Raw genomic sequence first — 22,236 nt, 5'->3', positions numbered from 1 at the left:
GGCAAGAGGGGGAGCGGCAGTGGTGGCAACTCATGTTAACATGGGACGTATTCTTGGCTAAGGTACCTCGCCCAGATGGCCTCCACACCGACTTGGAAACCTTAGCAGGTTGCTTTGTATTTAGTGTATTTCGTGAAACCTCATAGTGGATCCCTAGCCATTCACCTTGGCAGTGTTTGAGGGTTCGTAGAACCCAGGCTAGATGGGATACACGTCTTGTGGGTAAAGTTATACCACCTCTGCAGAGTGTAAAACTGATATGTCAGCCGCGCTCACGGTTAAGAGCAATCTGGACCGTCACATGATAATTGAACTTAAAGATGAACACTAAATCGAGATCTGATGATCTACCAATGGTTTGCTTAAGTGGTTTCACTTAATTGTTTTTGTTATACTCTTATACCTTTGTTTAAATGGGATACTTGGGATACACACTTATTAGTAAGACAGGTGTTGTTAATAAAATATTGACCAACAAAAATGCTTACCGCTTAACCTTAGCCTTACCTTGTTAAATTTGCATTAATTTCCCCCCACTTGCTGAGCCCCGACCATAAGTGAGCTCACCCTTGATAATATTTTGATTAGAGGGTGATGATGAAGATATTGATGAGGATTTTGATGAATACTGAGTCTAACGATGCGCCGGTCATCTTCATGTGGGAGGTTACTCATGTTATTTCCGCTTTACTTTGATGATACTGTTTAAGATACTATTGTTTGGATGTTGTAATAAAGACTACTCTACTCTTTTTACGTCTTTATTGCGTTATCTTTTGATATACTACACTTGTGACGTCAACATATGTGTGGAAAATGGATCTTGGCACACATATGCTATGTATTCAGTTTTATCCCAAAACCGGGTGTGGCAATTAATCCCTATAACTTGTTGAGCGATGAACGTATGCGAGCTTACTTTTGCTAAATTCACACCAGATGAAGAACAGGTGCCAATATGAGGAGCATGAAGAAAGGTACCATAAATTCGTGAGAGATTTAGTTCATCATCTCCCAATCAAATACGATAGCATCCGCCACCGCGTCGAGCGTGGCTACGCGGCTGTGCCCTGTGCACGAGGTCTGCGGTGAGCCAGGCACGAGCGGGGCTCCATGGCCGCCGCGCTGGGCCGCGGCGAGCCTGCGAGCGAGGTCCACGGCAAGCCGGCGAGCCTCACTTGCAGAAGGCTTTGCGCATGGGGTCCCAGTTGCCGATGGATACCATTGCCCATTTGCCCTCCTCCCAACGTGGTCTCAGGTGGTTTCCACTGCTTCCTCGGCATCTCCGTTTTCTGGTCTGCTATATCCTCAAAAATTGTTGGTTACATCAGCAAAATATCTACGTGGCAAGATAATTAATAGGAATAGGAACCATGATGGTTTCTGCGTTAGAAGTGTCTTATTACGTGCCTTGAAGTGTTGTTGGCCAGCGTGAACCTGAAGTTTGTATAGGCTGGCGTTAACGTGCAGCATAAGATTATGTTATGTGTCGTCATGACTTGTGCTCCTGACAGAATTAATTAAGAGATTCGTGAATCGTGGTGGAACTGTCTCTAGCTAGTCATCACCATACGGTACATGCTAATCCTAGTCGATCGCTTTATAGGGACGTCTCACGAATGACGACTCCCCCACTAATCTGTTCGGCCTTGTTCGGTTACATGGGATATAATCCCACCATGGATTTAATCCGGGTATGGATTGGGTGAATCCATATCTCACACTCAATCCCATGGTGGGATTAAATCCATCAACAAATCCATGTGACTTTCAAAGCTAGTTATTCTTTTGATCCATGGATTCTAATGTAAACTTGTGCAATATCTCATGGATTTGTTCCATACCTAATGGGCTATGGATAGAATCCATGTCTTCCATAGTTTAAAAAATTCCCAAACCTTTGGGTTATATTCCATGATGGGTTTAACCGAATAAAAAAAATTAAGTAGTCATGGATTATTTTGGGGCATGGATTGAGGCATGGATTTAATTCCAATCCATGCTAATCCAGAGCGGGATTGGTGTAAACGAACAAAGCCTTCAGTGGTTTGCTTGGTACTCCCCCACTAATCTTAGGTGCAAGCGTGTAAGTGAGTTTTTTTTAAAACATTTAAATCATGATCCAACCGCCCAAACTGTTCGAACCATGTCGCTGGCCCACTCTTTGCCATGTGGAACCGATGTGTTGTGCTTTAAATTTATTCTGCCAGTTTTATCTTATTGTATGTAAACTTAAATCGATCACCTATATACAGATATACATTTTAGCACGTATGTCGCTACTGCACGATTGATATTGTTGAGGCGCTTCAGTTTCATATTTATAAATCATAATACTTCCATTCATAAATATATGATGACTTTGGTTTTTTTCAAAAACTTTGATCACTTTTGTCGCTGCTACACGATTTTTTTATGGTGTAGGATCAACAGCCTTCATCTTCTGGTTCCGTGCTTCTCCAAGAAGTGCATTTTCTCCTTGGTTGGGATCCAAGGGAAAGAGGACAACACCATATGTTATTGTTTTCTTCGGAGGTATGATGAAGCTCCTTGTGGTAGTCGGAGTTGGGAGCCAATGTTGATAACTTGTTTTTGATTCTTTAGCGATATAAAAAATAAGGCAACACAATTAGATCAAGCTTTATCTTTATCCTTTAATTCCTCATCGGAGAGAAGGAAGGTTAAAGGATAAAGACATGAAGAATGAGTAAATAAGATGCAAAGGACATTCAAGATAAGTCGTGCATAAGATAAAAATATGACACATAATTCAACCTTATAGGCCAGTACTTCCTCCCCTTCCTTATTGCCCGCTCGGCAATGCTGGTGGCGGAGTCGCCGTGCCCTGCAAGCAGGCGTCTAGATCCTCCTACATCAGAGAGGATGACGCCCCGGCTGTGGCCACGGATGGCTCCCGCTTCGCCTCGTACCTAGCGACCTCCTCGCACGAGCCCAAGACGTTGCGCGCCCGCGCACCGCAGCCGACACCCCTCTCTTCGGTGGTCGGCTGGAGCCCATCATGCGCCCACGCGCACCACCACATCTCCGACTCCTCCGACACCGCCTCCCTGAGCTCCACTGGTGGCGGCGACGCAATAAAAGATTACATGTATACCTTAGGTTCTACGAAATTACAAAAGAAGGAAGAAGTAAATACAACTTACAGAGCAATATGTTCTTCTCTGATCTAGAGAGCTATTAATGTATGACACTGTTTCTCTATTTATAGTCGTGAGGTATAGATTCGGCAATATTACATTTGTGCTCTCAAACCTATGTATTTAAATTAGTCAACAAATTAAGGGTAGCGTTGTCTTTTTCTCCTGTTTGTTTTGTTAAGCAAGCCTTAAGGACTTCTTATAACTTCGTCTTGCTTCATCGGCTACGCACACACCTTGTTAATCCAAAGCTGATGTCTTCGTACTTACGCCTGTGGCCGCTCTAGCTGAGGCTTACCTTCGGTATTGTACTGTAAAATGATAGAAAATAACTTTGTTAATGTTTTTAAAACCTTCATAAGAATAAGATCCTCAACAAAAACAATTAGATCCATTGTTGATTCTTCTTTTATACGTTAATCTTGTTGAGTTAGTTCAGATCTGTTATGTTCTAATATCGTGAATATTATCTGCCGGTAGATCTGGGTTTTTCGTTTTATGCTGCATTATCAAATTAATCTTAGGCCCTATTAATTTTCAACACAAGGCAATACAATTAGGTCAAGCTTCATCTTTATCTTTTAATTCCTCCTCAGAGAGACAACGCCTAGGCCGTGGCCACAGATGGCTCCCGCCTCGCCTCGTACTTGACGGCCTCTTCGCACGAGCCCAAGACGTTGAGCGCCCACGCGCCGCAGCCGACACCCCTCTCTTTGCTGGCCGGTCGGCCAGAGCCCAGCGCGCGCCCACATGCACCACCACATCTCCAACTCCTTCGACACCGCCTTCTCGAGCTCCACCGACGGCGGCGACACAATAAAAGATTACATGTATACCTTAGGTTTTACGAAATTACAGAAGAAGGAAGAAGTAAATACAGCTTACAAAGCAATATGTTCTCCTCTGATCTAGAGAGCTATCTAATGCATGACATCGTTTCTCTATTTATAGTCTTGAGGTACAAATTCGACAAGATTACATTTGTGTTCTCAAGCCTATGTATTTGAATTAGTGAACAAACTAAGGGTAGCGTTGTCTTTTCGTCTTGTTTGTTTTGTTAAGCAAGCCTTAAGGACTTCCTATAACTTCATCTTGCTTCACTTCATCGGCTACGCACACACCTTGTTTATACAAAGCTGATGTCTTCGTACTTGCGCCTGTGGCCGCTCTAGTTGAGGCTTACCTTCGGTATTCTACTGTAAACATGATAGAAAATAACTTTGTTAATGTTTTTAGAACCTTCGGGAGAATAAGATCCTCAACAAACACTTGGTTTCTTTTCCAAGCAAGGCACACTTAGTTATCAGACATGTGTTCCTAAACCATTTGTTCTGGACACCGGAACTGAATACAAATTTGAGAAAAAAGAAATGGTGAAGATCCAAATGTTGGGATTTCACTAAAGCTTTGAGCATGTGCATAATATCAAGAGGTCCCCTGAAGTTTAGCACAATGTCAACACCTGAACGCCAACAGACCCGAAATGCACCAAACTTGTGTACAGTGAAACGTCGTAGCAGGTGGTTTAAAGCAATGGACCTCGAGGGGCCTAAATGTAATTTGTAAATACAAACCGAAAGAGGAGCGAGGTGGACTTGAGTGAGTGAGTGAGAGAGAGGGTGCACACGAAATTTATTGAGCAGCTCTGTCTCTCTCTAAGGCCTTTTATTTAAGAGGCCACCCCGGGGGTGTGGAGTTCTTTTTTTCCCAACTCTGAATTCTCATGGTCGTTGTGATCGGCTGATCCCCATTCTCCGCTCGCGGCGGCGGTTCTTTCGGCTTCGGAAGCGGCGGCGGAGCAGAGAATTCCATTGGGTTTTATTTTACGCCGACGCAAGTGAGTTCTTGATCCTTCTCCTCGGTTCTGTTCCTCCCCCTGGCTCTCTTTTCCTTCTGGATTTCCGCCGAGAGTTCCATTCCACGCTAGGGCTAGGCTCTGTATGGCGTTCATGATTCGTTTGGAAAGGGCTTTGCTGCTTTCCGTGCCCTCGTCTAATCTCGTCGACTTACCTCGACCTGCTCCTTTCTGTTTGGCACGCATGCTTTCTCAACTCTAAGATTAGAACAGAACAGAACAGGTAGAGATGGCAATGGGTAAATACCCATCGGTTATTACTACCCCATAATCATACTCACGACAAAAAAATAACCCCATCGGGTCACCCATTTACACCGGTGGGTATGGATTTACCCCCATACCTATACCCACGTGGGTATGGTTCACCCATCGGGTCAGCCGTACCCACAAAAATTAAACATCTATCAAAATATTATATTACACAAATGTCAAATATATTCATCTAAATACCATTACAAAATTTATAGCATCATTTAACCATCCATTCAACACAACAAAGATAATTGGATAAAATAGTAACACTAGGACAATACTACATAGCACATTACATGGTCATTAAATTGTCATTAAGCCTTCTATGACATTATGTCCTAAAAGGTTGTTAAATAGTAAAAATGATGGATGACTAAAGTCCAAGTTCATGCTTGGGCTAAGTTTATATTGGGTATTTTATACCCACGGGTTAACGGGTATGGGTGAAGGTGGAACGTTCTAATACCATTTACCCATTGGGTGAAGATTTTTGCCCAATAACATACCCACGGGTGGAATATTTAGCTCACATACATACCCTAATGAAGTAAATACCCATCGGGTATCGGGTCGCGGGTACCCATTGCCATCTCTAAGAACAGGTCATGGGTTGTACGTCTGGTACCCATGAGACAGGGAAGGGGAAAAATGCAACGACTGCTATGCAAGCAGTGCAGCAAATCATCTTATTTATTAGATTACGATCCAACCACAGATACAACCATGATTTGTTAGGGATTTTTTTATAAAGATTATTGAGTTAGTGGTGGAAGGGTTTAAGTGTTAAATGTGATCTACGGTTGGATCATGATCTAATAGATTAAATGATTTGTTTGTATGCTTGCACACAAAGACTGCTTGCATAGTAGTTGTTGCCGGGGAAAAAAATGTTTCTTTAATACTAATTTAGACCTTGATGTGGCTGTATCGTACGTGCTGGAGTGTACAGTGTATGGGATGTGCGTGCCTCCCTGTTCTGGTACAAGACAAAAACCCATCACAAGACACGGTACAGAAAGGTGGACATACTGCTGTACTTGAGAATGTCTCTTATGACAAGGATGTCGTGGAGATAGAACCGGCAGATGCTATCGATTCCGCTCATTACGGCGGCAGTTTCGTCAAGGACGTCTACGTCGACGAAGGAGCGCTGCTTCGTCGGACTCGGACGGCATCAGAAGAAAACCCACTGGACAGAAGGTCGTCCCCAAATTTCAGTCGCCAAGTGATCGGTGCAGACAGCGACATAGGATACGAGAAGAAAGGCTGTTCTAGAGTGTCTGTACACGGACTGAAACCAGAAGTAGTTTCACCTGTTGGCTTCGCTCCTCACTGCAATGGCAAAGAGTGTGGTCTTGAAGATGGGATCGATGTTGCAGCAGGAGAATCTAGCGAGAAGAAGGTCAGCTTGCAAGAGTTACTTCTGCTTCAAAGTGCTGAGCCAGGGCGGTCCTGAGGGCGGGCAACCGGAGCGATCGCACCGGCCCCAAAATTCCAGGGGCCCCAACCCAGATATACATACAGTGTATATACGTATTATGGTCAGGTCCAGGTAAAACTAATCCAATTAGGCCCATGTCGATTCAACTGTCTGGACACCACAGTGATTGGAATAAAAAAATCCTTAATCACCGCCGGCCGCCGCAAACGCACGCGAAAACCTTGCCCTTGCGCGATTGTGCCCTGCGCTTGCCGCCCTTGCCATCTGATCACCTCACATTGCAGGTAATTAACACATGTGTTACAACTACAAGTCTGAAGTCTACAAATACAACACTTGATTTTTAGTCTGACCAAATCATTTAATTCTTAAATTTCAGCAGTACCATGTCAACAAGAAAATATGTATCAGGTAGTGAAAAAAGAAAAAAGAAGCGAGTTGATGAATTGATAGAGTCGCAAAGAGGAAGCATACACTGATTTTTTTCTCAAAAAATGCACAGAGCACTTCGAGGAATCAAATTTGCAAAAATATTCTCTTCACATGATACTTCTGATGTTGAGGTAAATGACCTACTATCCGAGTTGAAGGTCTTGAAGCTAAGTTTACCTGAAAGACCAATGTCTTCTATGGAGATCTTTGAGTATGTTAGGCAAATGGATTCGTATCCAAATATTTCAATCGCTTACCGGATATTATTTACTGTGCATGTAACTGTTGCATCAGCTAAGAGAAGCTTTTCAAAGTTGAAATTGTTAAAGAACTATTTAAGGTCAACAATGTCTCAAGAACGGCTCAACGGATTGGCCACTTTATGTATTGAGAAGAAATTATTGGACAAGGTTGATATCAACATTATTATCAACGACTTCGCATAAGAAATGTTAGAAGAAAATTTTGAGGTAACATGTAAACATATTTGAATTTATTTTGATATATTTGAGTTTTTATCATATAAAAAATTTGTCGATGTACTTAGAAGAAAGTAAAAAAAATATAGATAAAGCTTTAAAAGCCTCATTTTTGGTTTCGCCCCGGGTCTCTAAAATCTCAGGACCGGCCCTGAGCCAGGCGATGCATATGAGAGGAAGAACCAAGAACCACATGGTCACACGGACCAGGAGCTCAGCATAGGAAGAAGCACGGACGATGAAAGCTCAAAACCAGCAGCAGCTCGCGTCGGCGATGTGGACACCTACGACCACGAACCGGACATCTCTGGACGCGGTATAATGCCAGGCCCAGTGTCGGTGTCTGGCCGCCATCCAGTGTGTTCTGGCAGCGTCTCTCTCCGGTCTGACAGCAGCGCCCGGTCCTTTGCGTTTCCAGTTAGGGTTGAAAACGGGCGGATACGGACGGATATTAGCTCATCCTGTATCCTACCCTAATATATTTAAAACGGATTCGGGATCGGATACGGATAGTTAGAAACGGGACGGATACGGATACAGGACCGGATATTTATCCGGGCGGATAAGTGACGGATACGGATATTATTTGATCGGATATCGGATACTTGTCGGATAATACATTAATTGGTTATAAAAAATATTCTTGTTCGACCACGAAATTGCAAGTAAATTAATAATTTAATAGAAGATAATCTCAAGTTTCCACATAAAAATGGTAAAGTGAAGTATTGATTATGTTGAAACTTGGATACTTAGAGTGATTTCACGTGTAACTCACGCAATAAGTGGAAATAAAATAGAAGAAACGTTGACATCCTGTGGATTTTATGGTCCCATTATTTTTTATGACTATATGTGGCCATATGTTGTACCTTCGTATAATTTCATAGATTCATGAGGCTATCTATACATTATTAATTTCTTTCTACATAAAATCATCAAAATATAATTAAAATTCATAAATACACTAGTTTTGATCCAAAATTGCAAAAAGCTTACCAAAACAAATAAACATTCCATTCAAATAAAACCTCAAGTCGCCGCGTGAAAATGATAAGTGAAATATTAATTATGTTGAAACTTTGATACATAAAATGATTTCACGTGTAACTCACGCAATAAATGGGAGCGGAATGGAAGAAACACCAACATCTTGTGGATTTTATAGTCCAAATATTTTTGAGAACTATATGTGGATATATGTTGTGTCCCCGTAAAAATTCATGAATTTTTTAGACTATTTGGTGTATTATTAATTTCTTGTTGTAGAAAATCATCAAAATATAATTAAATTCATAAAAATAGTGTAAGTCAAACGACTCTACGTACTCATCCCATCCATCTCTCAGGTGCCCTTGCTTGGATGGACATGGCATTATACCGGGCTTCTGAATGCGCAGGTTGCAGGGGGAATGGACGGGCAGCCCCGTGAGGATGGCCAAGGCAGAGCGGAGGCACAGCGGACGGCGCCGCCGCCGCCGTGCCTGGAGGAAAGGGATCGTCTGCTGTAAATTCTGATCGGAGAATGTGCTTGCCAAGTTTTCCATTTGTTTATTATAAAATAATACTAGTAGTATTGATCACCTAAACCCTAACCCCCCTGATCCCCAACCGTCCGTCCAGCCCACGGCAAATTGCCCCCGTACGTGTATGTACGGTGTACGTGTCCTCCCTACGAACGTACTGCCGCTGTCCCATTGCCATCGAGATGCCCCGTCTGCCAGAAATGGATCTTGTCTGGAAACAAACAACCGTAGAACCCAAAGAGATTTGTTGGAGTACGGGACAGACAGGAGCACCGTGCCACTGCTCCATCTGTCCCGAGAGGGAAAAAAATGCCACCACGCGATGTGCCAATTGCATTGCACTTGTGCACGGCCTCTCTTCTGTTGTCGTTATTAATCATCATCACTGTTGCATCATACGGTTACCGGCCGGTAGGCCCAAAGGCGTGTTTACTGCAGTCTGCACTGTGTCTGTGCAGGCAGCCACTTTACATTCTCGTACTCGTACGATCAAACCGTACGTGATGTCTGGTACCATATCCACCGGCGCAAATAAAACCGTCGGTGCAAATTGATTGTCCGTTTCCAACTGTGGTTGGTGTAAGGAACTGCTAGTGAAAACTAGATTTCTATTAACGGTTCACTTAAAATAACTACCACTGGAATACAAATATGTTTTCACTAGCGGTCTCTTACTCAAATGAGGTTGCTTTTGTTTTCATATTTAGTTCTCAACTTAGTTTATTCGAGATACATTTAGTTGTTTAATGAATGGTGCATGTGTTTATATGGAGAGAGGAAAATATGTTTGGTAATTAAGATTGTTTGTTTATTATTTGCTAAGAAAGGTCGGTTTATGTTTATCTTGTCAATTTTTGTTTATTTTCCTTAATTTTATCCATATTTTGGATCTATGGTTTCACCATGTGTTAGAGAGAAGAGTAGTTAGGTTATTGTCTCTATTTCCTCAAATGAGGTTGTTTAAGATGGTTAGATATTGGCCCTCCTATCTCCCTTTTCAAGTATAGTTCTCAATTTAGTTTATCCAAGATATATTTAGCTGTTTAATGAATAGTGCATGTGTTTGTATGGAGAGAGAGGAAGATAGGTTTGGTAATTAAGATTGTTTGTTTATTATTTACTAAGAAAGGTTGATTTATTTTTCTCTTACCAATTTTTGTTTATTCTTGCTCAAATTTAGCCACTTTTTAGATCTAGGGTTTCACCATGTGTGCTTATATGTGTTAAGTTACTTTTTTATATGTAATGATGGAGAGGTCATTCTGGATCTATAACTTATCAAGTCTAGATTCACCATACATATACGAGGTGCATAGGTTTATTGATGTCACTGCGAACCATGCTTGGACAACAAATACAAAGCACATATATTGTCCATGCATGGACTACAAAAATGTTGTATTTGATAACACAAAATATTTCTTATCTGGCCTGTCGAGGATATATGAAGGATTACATGATTTGGACAAAGCATGGAGAGGGTAGCACTCCGCCTTATACAACTAGAAACCATGCGAACATTGACGGCATATTTCATTTCGTACATGACAAACAACCTCTTCCCTAGAGCAAACATGTAGTGCCAAATGTTACTAATCATGGTTTCTCTAGAGGAAATGAACGCGATAGAACTCATGTTCTGTCAAATGTTACGGATGAGGAAGATACAAAATTCTTAGAGGCAATATTGTGTCATCATACAGATCCATCAATGTTGTTCATGAGAGGTATGATGGCCCTAATCAAGGCAACATAAGAGCATTTGTACAATGAGTCTAAGGGTTGTACCATAGAGTTCAGGATATTGTGGTCTGTACTAAAGTTGTTAATGTTAAAAGCTAGATATGATCTATCTGATGCTAGCTTCGATATGTTCTTGAGTATTATTGCAGACATGCTTCCAAAGGAGAACAAAGTGTCTGCTAACACGTACTATGCAAATAAATTAATCAGTCCGTTCACTATAGGTGTGGAGAAGATCCACATGTGTAGAAATCATTGTATCCACATGTGTGGAGAACATTGATATTTCTTCACTTATGTATTTTTGACTCATTCTTCTACACTATCAAAACCAATTTACTATCCATATATTCTTGTTTATGCAAATCAAGCTACTATTACGACCAAACAATATTTATTTCTCCTTATTCCATTTTGTGAAAGTGCCTCTAGTTTAGTTGGTTAGGTGATTTGAGTAGCACCACTCAAGTCCTGAGTTTGACTCTCCGTGTTAGCGAATTTTAGAGTGGCGGTAAAAAAAAGGCATTAGTTGTTCTTACATGGGCTACGGTACCCGAGGGCTATCTTATCGCAGTTCGAGTTTTTTTTTCTTTTTTGTCCCATTTTGACCTATCAAATATGCTTATTTCTTAGCTTAATATATGACATGAGTTTGATATAATCATTAACAATGAACATATTCAAAGAGTCGTCAAACGTATTAATCTTTCAATTATTTTATTATTCAACCACCGAAAACCACCAGATGTCTTAGATGCACTTTTTAGTTAGTTATAATGTTTTTAAAAAGCTACTTCTATTATTTTTTAAAAAAAAAAATACTAAACCACCTTCGAAAATCAGCTAGATGGTCTCAATAGTTGGATAGTCAAAATAGACTTCTCCGGTCTCCCCTATGATAAATATGTAACTGGGAACCATTTTTCAGCAAATATGCATCAGGTGTGTTGGATAAATGAATTTATCAAATTATCATCAGGCGAATCACTGAATGGTGAAATACATGCTTCAGAAGGGACAGTTTCTGATTGGGATTGTGGTAAATCCCAAGCAAGGCTATCCTGGCATACACAATTTTTACAATGGTTTGTCGAAAGAAAGGCCATATAGTTTACAGCCAGTCCTTTTTCTGGAATGCTACATTTACCGCTGCACTTTGTCTGAACACTCACAAGAATGTTATATCCGACATCCAACTTTTTTAACACATTGCAGCGCTGTTTCTAATGCATACTTAGTACAACACAAATGAGCAGTCGAGACAGAAGAAATCGTAGCCCGGCTTCGGTGATTCTCGTGAGGAACAAATGCTCGTCCTCTCATAATCTGCACGTATTCTTGGAATCCAGCCAAAGAATGTATAAGCTCAGGGACGGTATTGGGGGTGATGCTTCTAGCACCGACATAATATGCAAACTAAGATGGTGACGCCAATCAGTCTTCATGGTCGTCTTCTCCTTCAGAATCTGTATGAAAAGCAAGGCAAAGTAAAATTCAAAGTTATAACTATGTTTTATCCACAAGCAAACAAAATTGATCTGCACAAATTTTTCAAAAAAAAAAATGCTCGTGTGCAGCATACCAAAGGCTTCAGACAGAACAGGGCTTACCAGATCGAACATCATCTCCAACATTTCTTGTCTTGATTTGTCTCAGAAGCATCCGATATATTAAGACCCACCAATATATGTGGAGAACAAGTAGTGAAAATAGAAGGGAATTGAACACATAATAGTATATAGGACCATCAAAATTGTGCTTCTTTTTGTCCAAAGTCAACAAGACCTCATAGCTGAGACAAATGGGTTCAGTCAGATCATGTGAAAAGAATCCAGAAACATTCAATTAGTTTATTCTAAAGCGAAGTGGTGAAACTGGGTTTGTTTGTTTGTTTTAAAAAAGCCAGCAGGTTAACAGTAGGCCTATGTATTAATTGAGAAGGAGAAGAACAGAGGGAAAACTACAGTTACAACAGAAAACAACACCAACTCACATGATGAAGGCCACAACCTCACAGCAACTCAACAAGCACCACAACAAAGAAACTGTGAACCAGACCAACACTGCAATGGGGCGAATCTGTATGGTACCTTGTCAGAATTTGACATGTCTATAATTGTTTATTATGATATATTTTGGACACTGAGTTATATGATTAGCCAAGTCCACAAAGGTGTGAAGTCTCCAGTGGTGCATACAAAAAATATCCAAACCTTCATTTGTGTGGCCAATGGAAGTACATAGTAAAATTCTCTTTAGAGTCTAAGATGCTACTGTCCGACTATATAAAGGAATGTTCTTTAGACTAGAGGAAGTCACTGTCCAAGTTTTCACAATAACCGTTTGAGTACAGAACAAATAAGATACCAATCTACTTTCGACTGTATATGCAAACAAACTTTTACGAACTCGATGATTTTTCTTGGCATAAGAATCTGATAGACTTATGAGCCAGAACAGAAGAATTTACCTTGTACTTCTCAGAATCCAGAATGGAAAATAAGTGAGGCGGAGAAGAACCCATGAAATAACAAAAAACAGAAACGAAACATTGGCAAGCCAATCACAATGACTGTACTTGGACATCTTCCCTACTTCCAGGAAAACATCACTTGCATCATGAATTGCCAATACTATAGAGCCAACTCTAGCAAATCTGGTTGACGAAGGAAAAGAAGATTTTAGTTAAAACATTGTCTACGAATTATGAAAGGAGTTAGAAAAAGAAATTAACAAATCAGCAATGATGACTAAGAAGTTCTCCTATACTGATACAATGATGTTGCAAATTCATGAAACAACAGCTAAAAGTTATTCAAGATAAGAAACATACCTGAACACGTAAGATAGAACAATCAGGACGACAGTAGCAACATGATGTGACATTGACACTCCAAAGTCTGAACGCCTTGTTTCCCAAAACATAAGTGCAAATATGGAATATGTGTAGAATCCAGCAGCATACATATATACAGCCTTAAGTTTCAATCTGAGAGTAAGGGCACAACCATTAGATCTAGAGCAGATTGAAAACCAGTGAGAATTTTTATTAAAAAGTACAGTGGAAGGATCAGAATTACTTTATCTTTTGATCAGGCCAGACCTGTTCTCCTGGTCCTACCCAAAAATATCTGGTATTGGTGAACCAAGGCTCGTTATATGTAACCGACAAAGCTAAAAGCTCTCCAGACAGGAAATAAACACATTTCCAAGCTGATTCCTTGAATTTTCTTATCTTCTTCCTTCCTTCTTCTGTTTCATTATTAGTGCTCTGATGTCCATTTCTATTTATAAGCCTCCTTGCAACCCACTAAAACATTTACAGAAAAGGAAAGCAGTTAGGTTGTTGATTAATGCAAAACTTTGGAAGGAACATCATATATATTTTTTTCTCGAACATGTGGGTGAGTTGATCTTTGTATTAAAGAGAGAAAAATAATGGACCATTACAACACAACCCCTATAATCTTAAGAGGGGGTTGCAAAAAAGAAGAAAATAAAAAACGATCACCTGATACAAAAGGATCAATCATGACCTAACGAATATCATATATCAAGTAATAAAATAAATGCAGAAGAAACAAAAATGTGAAAAAAGTAGACGGATCATTAAAATAAATGCATAAGAAACGAGGGACAAATCCAGTGCTAGAGCCTCCCACACAGTGGGATCTAGGGAAGGGATAAATTGAGGCAAGCCTTCTTCCACAAATGCGGAGAGGCTGCTTCGAACTGGCGACCAGGTGACTTAGTGAGACAGCTCTCACCACTGCACCAGGTCTGCTCTTCGTGGCCTAAAGAAATCAATGATTAAAATAAATGCAAAAGAAACAAAAATGTGAAAAAAGAGAGTAGATGGTCAAAAGAGAAATCATTCGAATACCAGAGACCAGAGTACAAGACAATAGAAGCATAAGTCTATTTTGAATGATTCTGAAGCCATACATCATGTTAATGTAACCCTTTTCCAAACAACATATTTCAAAGACATAAGCAAATGCGAACTCAATAATGAGAAGAATGATAAGTACTGATGAAAATGATTTCAGCAGGGAATGAAAATATCTCAAGTTGAAAGATAAAGCAAATGATAGAAGTGATTGTGCATCATTTTGTATAATATGTTAATAACACTTTGGTAAAATGAACATTTCCATTTTTCATCTAGTTGAACTTACCATCTCAACTAGCCTTCCCCAATTAGCAGTATTTATAAATGTACATAATTTATCCTGCTGTAAAGCTTTTAGCTTCACCAAAATGAATGGTAGAACACTGCATTACTTGTGTCCAAATGCTAAAATGCAACTGCTGACTGGCTACAATTACTTTCCAGGTCTGAATGCTCATACATATAGCTAGCACTAGAAAATTTTAATAACACCTTATTGCAAAACAGAAAACTTAACATACAAAACCAAAAAGGCACTTTAACAGATATAATATATAAAGCTCAGCGAAATTTATGGTCCCAGAAAATCATGAAGGTGAAGTGAACTGTTCTCACGCTCCACACCTGGAACATGCGTGATATCGTAATCAACAGGTATTGTAGCATTTAAATGGATTTATACTTTATTTTCGTAGCTAAAAATCCTCAACCAACTGATTAAAAAAACAGGAATCTCTTACTCCAGAAACTGTTGTCCAACAGAAGACCTTCTAAACAGGTCAGCCAACTAAAAGAGCAACCAACTGTACTTAAGTTTACCATACTAAAAGAGCAACTAATCCTAGAAATAGTATGCCAATTGGATGTAAATAATGCGACTCTCTTTTAACAAGTCAGTACGAACAGCTGCCAACATAGTGATGTACGAACCAACAAGTTCTTCAAGGGACCTGCTCGATGCAGCAAACCAACCAACCAGGCTACTCCCTCCATATCAAGAACCAACGTTAAAAGAACAAGCATCCCATGGACTCCCGTTACCTTCTATGCGCAAGCTGCATAGCATCAGCATTGGACTAATCCTGGATTCCGGGACCACCATTTCTCGTTGAGAAACATGGTGCCCATACGGTAAGCATATTTCAGTGAACATAGGTCGAGGAGAGGGAAATTTTGCTATGAGAGGAAAAGGAAAAGAAAAGATGTAATTTTAGATCTTGAGTAGAAGCAAATCATTTAAGCTTGATTGCTTAAAAAGGAAAAAAAAACAATGAACCAAATTAACCCAATGCACGCAACGGTTAGATGATGAGATCACTAAAAATAGCGCCTCCTTGCACACAAGACAAGCAGGTTAGCCGAGGCAATTGTACAAGCTGCGATTAGAGCCCGGGGACCCAGCAAAAAGTTGAGGCGAGTTTCTCGGCAGCAGGCTACGCGCTCGCGTCCAGCGCAGAGCCGAAGACCTTGAAACAACGGAAGAAAGAAAGAAAGACGGCGAGTGCAGGCGCACCTCGAAGACGAAGCGGTCGAGGAGGTAGCGGACGGTGGGGAAGAAAAGGACGAAGACGGGGAGCGCGAGGAAGTCGTCGTACGCCGGGTAGGCCTCTCGCTCCCAGTCCACGGCCGCCAGGAGCCGCCCCGCCGCCTCCCCGAGCCCCATCCCCGCTCCCACGGCCCCGGCCGAATCGAAGGTAATTTCTGGATGGAGTCCAGTGGCGGCGGCGGCCAGAAAGGTCGACGGGATTGGACCCGATTCGGCAGCTCTGGGCAGGATTCCCGCTGTGTGGCAACGCAGCGCTTGCCTCTGAAAGCGAATTTACCCTTTTCCCTGTTCGTTTGCCACCGGTTCTTCTCCCTGTGTTCTGTTTTACTCGCGCCCATCTACTGTACGATTAGTTTGAGAAATTTGCTATTTTGCCATTTGGCGATTACTTTGGGCCTGAGCCTCCCTGCGACCCTGCCGCTGCCGGAAAACCTGTACGGATAATTCTAAAAACTTGGGGATTTTCGCTAAGGCCTCGTTTAGTTAGACCGTTAGATGGACTAAACATTAATCCCTGTTTTTATATCATTTAAAGCTAGTTTAACAACTTTATTTTTTAAGGAATTCCTATTTTCCTAAAAAAATAAACTAATTTCTCTTGGGAAATTAATATCTCTTGAGAAAATAGAGTTACCAAACAGTCATCAGTATCTTCTTTTGTTAAATGGAAGGACTAAAATTAAGACTAAGGGCCCGTTAGGTTTCTTTAGTCCAGGACTAAAGTTTAAGTAGGAGACTAAAGTTTAGTCTATGTTTGGTTCTATGGACTAAAAATATTAAAAAACATTAAATGAATCATAAGAGGACCAAAATACCTCCTAGTATTCCTCCACCATCAGTGCAACTGAAATAAAGGAGGGACAAAAGGTGGAATTAATATAGTTTATTTCTTTTTAGACTGTCTCCAGCAGCGTCCCCTAAATTTCGTCCCCTAAAGGAATATTCTCTGTACTTTACAGGACACTCTAAAAGATTCTGTCCTCTATATCTTCTGTGTCTCCAGCAACGTCCCCTAAATTCGTTCCCCTAAAGCTACAGTGTTAACAGAATTCGTTTTTCCTTTTCTTTTTCTGTTTTCTTTGTTTTGTACCCATTTAATGGTACTCAAAGGATGCTAAAAAATTTGTAATCAATAATATTACAAATAATAATCTAAAAACTATGGTTCATTAATAATTTCGAAATGTACAAAATAAATAACATTGCATTTTATGTTGTGTGTAATTATTGTGGAAAAACGTGACACAATATTTGAATCGTATGAAAAAATGTTTACGAATTCACATGCTTCCACCGTAAGCCACGACACTTCTTCAACAAGCCATTGTCTAGCTTCGGCTGCACGACAAGAGCATGGCTTCTCTCCCAAGCCTATCCCTTCTATAAATAATCACTACTTCAACACTTCACTCACACTTCGCATACACTCATCCACAACAATGAAGCGGTTCGTAGATTCCAATATTTTTCTTAGGATGGCACAAGACATGGAAGATGAAGACCATGAGCTCGAGGTTGCGACGTACCAACATCGTAGGCGTCATGCACTTAACGAGTGTCGGTACGCTGGTTCCATTCCCGGTCGTGTTCGAATCCATCGTGACCATATCAGTGGTGATGCAAGAATCCGAGCCGACTACTTTTGCGCCCAACCGGTTTACACGGATGCACAATTTCGGAGGAGGTATGTTTATTCATACGCACATGTATTAACGCCCATAGTACGTACTTGACAATTGTACTAAAAAAAGTTTGCAATATAGGTTTCGCATGCGTCGCCATGTGTTCGAGCGTCTCGTTCTTGTTGTGCAACAAGTGGATCTGTACTTCGTTCAACATCCAAACTGTGCCGGTGAGCTAGGCCTATCTGCCCTTCAGAAAGTTGTTGCTGCCATACGTATCCTTGCATACGGTGTTCCTGCGGATGCCGTTGACGAGTACGTACGAATTGGAGAATCTACAGCACATGAGGCTTTGAAACACATTTGCACTACCATCCAAACTGCTTTTGGGGGGGTATTATCTTAGGAAACCTACTCCTGCTAATATCGCTAGGCTTCTCCAAGTTGGAGAATCACGCGGCTTCCCTGGTATGCTTGGTAGTGTCGATTGCATGCATTGGGAGTGGCGTAACTGCCCAACTGCATGGAAGGGGATGTTTACCAGTCGCGGTAAACACCCTACAATGATCCTCGAAGTTGTTGCCTCATATGACTTATGGATTTGGCATGCATACTTCGGCATGCCCGGTAGCTGTAACGACATCAATGTTCTTCAGCGTTCAAACCTGTTCGATTCGCATCTTAATGATGATAGTCCACCAGTAGTTTCTCCGTCAATGGACACGCCTACAACATGGGATATTACCTAGCAGATGGTATTTATCCGGACTGGCCAGCGTTTGTCAAGACAATCTGTCATCCGTATGATGTGAGGACCCAACATTTTGCCACTGTTCAAGAGTCTGCTAGAAAAGACATTGAACGAACATTTGGAGTACTACAGAAGCGATGGGCCATAGTTCGTGGTCCTGCATATGGTTGGTCTCCACAACACATTGGAGATATCATGAAAACATGCATCATATTGCACAACATGATCGTAGAAGATGAAGGTCCTTCGTCTTTGAACACAAGCTTCGACAACATCGGAGTTTTGGCGGATACTAGTCATGGTTCCATTTCGGAGCGCAATGAGTACATCAACAACAGGTACGACCAACTACATGATCCAGTCAAATATAATCAGTTGCAGGTTGATCTAATCCACCACCACTGGGCACGGCTTGGATCCGGAGCTGCTTAAGTATGAAGTTTATGTCTGCCATGTGTTAAGTATGTTTGTCATTGTCATGTCTAGTGTGTTATGTCGTCAGTTCTGTTAATCCGAAGCTAGTATGTGTTAAGTATGAAGTTTGTCATGTCGTCGGATCCGTTATTCCGAAGCTACTATGTGTTAAGTATGATGAAGTTTATGTTTGTGCTATGTGTAATGCAAAAATATGAATAATAGAAACAGATGAATGTTTCTACTAATCCGAAGCTGGCCAATGTGTAATGCTATAATTCACGAATGATATAAGAAGTCTACTATTATTAAGCAACATGACTGAGTTCTAATATCACAGAACATAAAATTGTCGAGTGCAGAAACATAAAATTGTTCTCGAAAACAAATAAGAGTACTTCCTCAACCACTACAATCAACTTTCACTTGCTTGACGACGAGCTTCCAGTAACCCTTGCCAGAATCTCCTGTTGTTTTGCCTCGTAGTACTGTCGAAGAAGGGGGTTACATTTTGTCAAATCCATGCTCAATATGAGAACCTCCTGTTCCGTGTCCTCCTTCACCTTTTGTCGTTCCATCTTCATCTTCTCTAAATTTAGCTTCTTCCTCTCCAATATCAGTTTCTGCCTCTCCTATTTTTTCATGAACTCCAACTTCTTCTCCTCAGTTGAAGCTACTGATTTGTAGACAGATAACCGTTCCAAAGAGAGCTCACCCATTCGTGTTAGGTACTCCGAATCAGTGGATGATGTGTTCTCTGATCTTTGCTTCTTTGCCTTTTCCTTGGCTGAATCACGACCAAGCGACCTCTTCGAAGTAAAGCTTGATGAGCTGATTCTTCAGTAGCATCACAGTCAATAGTATTTGATTGGGTACCAATTGGGTTGGGTGGAGGATTTTGGGTGCCCATGTGCTGGTCCATCCATTTAGGCTGATCCTTCAATATGGACCAGCAATGTAAGAAATGGAAGGGCTTCTTTTCAACAGCAGCAAAACGAGTAGCCGCAAGCGAAGTCTGCAAAAGAAAATCAGTTGGTTTTCTCGAACATTTACTTACAAAAGGCTGTTAGCTTCTTCTGAACATTTACGAACATTTACGTACCTTATCTGCTTCAGTAATGCCACTTGGGTTTTGTCGAAGCACAGCCATCATGTATCCAGCAAAGGTAGAACATTGAGTTTTGATACTGTCCCACCTGCTCATGAGAGATTTCGTAGACCTCTCTGGCATTGATCCTCTACGAGAGTTGTATGCCTCTGTAATCCAATTCCAAAATCCTTGACGTTTCTTACCAGTGTTCACAATCGGATCACAACTGACAGCCAACCATGCTTGACAAACCCTCATATCCTCTTCAGACATGAAATTGGCTAGCTTTGTGTGTTGAGGAGGCTTCTTCACTGGAGGTGGTGCTGGTGAGGCCTGGGCTGGTATATCAGGCGGAGGAGGAAGTGGAGTGTTGTCAAACTGAGTGCCATCATCCTCAGATAGGAAACTGCCATATTGTGCCATAACTTGGTTCCAATCCGTACCCATGCTGTACATTCAAGGTAGTCACATAAGAACCATGTGAAATGAAAGCAGAACCATGTGAAAGTAAACAGGACAGGCACAAGAAACTCAGAAGTGGTGCAGACTAGATATATTGCAAAGTTCATAACATTTAACAGACCACGTTAACATAAACATGTCATCAACATCGCGTCCGGATAGGTGTCGACAACATAAACATGACATAAACTAAACCACTCACTTGTGACACACATCTGTTGTGTTCACATACAAAAGACTAGTTGGACTCACATAAACCTAACACATACACATATTCCTTAGGTGCATGCTAATCTAGTAGGGATAGGTGTCGTCGGTGGAGTAGTCGCGTCCATCGTCGTAGCCGACGATATCGTCAGGATTCAACTCTGAATCATAATCAAGCAGAAGCTCATCCTCTGTTTCTGATGATTCAGCAATTGGAGAAGGGGCCATGTGCTCCATCTCCCAGTCTTTTTCCAGAGCTAGGTGATCAAGGTCCTTGGCGAGGTCCTCGATCTGAACTAAAGCACGATTCATTTCATTGAGGACTGGTCCGCTAACTGGTTGGAAGGCACCGTGGACGACATCGACGATGTCGGCACAACGCTGCTCCACTACTCTGATTAAATGAGCCAGTGCTCTTCGGAGCTTTGCGTTCTCCGAATCCATGGTCTACATAAAACATATGGTTGTGTTAATATATGTAGGTGATAATTTTATGTATACTGTGGCCTACTTGCTACATTAGTTGATGATAAATATAATCCGGAGCAGCTAGTATTGGCAGTAGGCAGTTCAAATCAGCACATGAGTAATGAACATGAATTATGAAGATAAAACCTAGTGGTCATCATTGAGTGTGTCAAAAGCATTGGCCAAGTCATTGTGAATACACCTCGATTCCTATATCAACAAAGCTTGTAGCACAAAGATATTTGGTTAATGTGAACATCAATTATCAAGAGATAGCATAGTGCTCATGATTCAGTCTGTCTAAAACAGTCCCCATGTATTTGTAAATACACATCGATGACTACAACAGAGAATTCTTGTACCACAATAAAATTTTCTGTAATGGCAACCAAATTTATGAACACAAAACATAATGCTCAAGGAATCCTACATCCATCGAATGTATAACCCTAAATCCGTAACCCTAGATCTGGACGAGTTGTAGCATTTGAAGTACTAGAATCGTAGAAAGCAAAATCGATCTTCAATGTTTACCTTTTTTTCTTCAGATCTGGACCACCCGACCTAATGGAAGACGATGAAGACGGTGGCGTCGAGATGCGCTTGCGTTTCTCCCCAGCTTCCTTCGTCGGCGCCGTGGATCTTCTCAGCTTCTTGGCGATGGCGGTTCGACGGCGACGAACACCCACGGAACCACCCGCTCCTTGGATCTTTGATGAGTCGTCGGCGCCCACCTCCTTGCCTCCAGCCACCGAGAGCGGTCCGCCTCCGGACCCGCTCGAGCACGGCCTCTTCGAGCCCAGCTTGGCCGGCGCCGGCGAGGAGCAGCGCCGCGAGGCCCCCTCGCCGAGTTGGATGGAAGTCGCCAGCGACGGCACAACAGCGGCTCCGGATT

General features: G+C 41.4%; 1 protein-coding gene across 2 annotated transcripts; it reads right to left on the bottom strand.

Annotated features, from left to right (window-relative positions):
• Positions 1–11,836: 11,836 nt before the first annotated feature.
• On the bottom strand, positions 11,837–16,681 carry LOC103653686 (ASC1-like protein 1). Of its 2 annotated transcripts, XR_565642.3 has the most exons (7): positions 16,295–16,681; positions 13,970–14,199; positions 13,723–13,878; positions 13,360–13,545; positions 12,883–12,968; positions 12,500–12,681; positions 11,837–12,355 (listed from the first exon to the last, which is right to left on the bottom strand). XR_565642.3 is itself a non-coding variant. In XM_008680512.3 (6 exons), exons 1-6 carry the CDS (start codon positions 16,442–16,444, stop codon positions 12,324–12,326), a joined length of 936 nt encoding a protein of 311 aa, XP_008678734.1. In that variant the 5' UTR covers positions 16,445–16,681; the 3' UTR covers positions 11,837–12,323. The 2 variants fall into 2 exon arrangements, 1 of the variants encoding a protein (XP_008678734.1); XM_008680512.3 differs by lacking the exon at positions 12,883–12,968.
• Positions 16,682–22,236: the final 5,555 nt, after the last annotated feature.

The sequence above is a fragment of the Zea mays genome, chromosome 4, assembly GCF_902167145.1.
Source record: "Zea mays cultivar B73 chromosome 4, Zm-B73-REFERENCE-NAM-5.0, whole genome shotgun sequence".
NCBI classification, from domain to species: Eukaryota; Viridiplantae; Streptophyta; class Magnoliopsida; order Poales; family Poaceae; genus Zea; species Zea mays.
The sequence above is the reverse complement of the archived record's forward strand: the minus strand, read 5'-3'. Positions and strand labels throughout refer to the sequence as shown.

What these genes read in the sequence shown, in the direction of transcription:
- LOC103653686 (XM_008680512.3), bottom strand. Translation starts at nt 16,444, where the DNA reads ATGGGGCTCGGGGAGGCGGCGGGGCGGCTCCTGGCGGCCGTGGACTGG. An exon ending in TGGCCTGATCAAAAGATAAA is followed by an intron (nt 13,879 to 13,969) that starts GTAATTCTGATC and finishes CCTTACTCTCAG; the next exon opens with ATTGAAACTTAAGGCTGTAT. An exon ending in TGGAGATGATGTTCGATCTG is followed by an intron (nt 12,356 to 12,499) that starts GTAAGCCCTGTT and finishes CTTTTCATACAG; the next exon opens with ATTCTGAAGGAGAAGACGAC.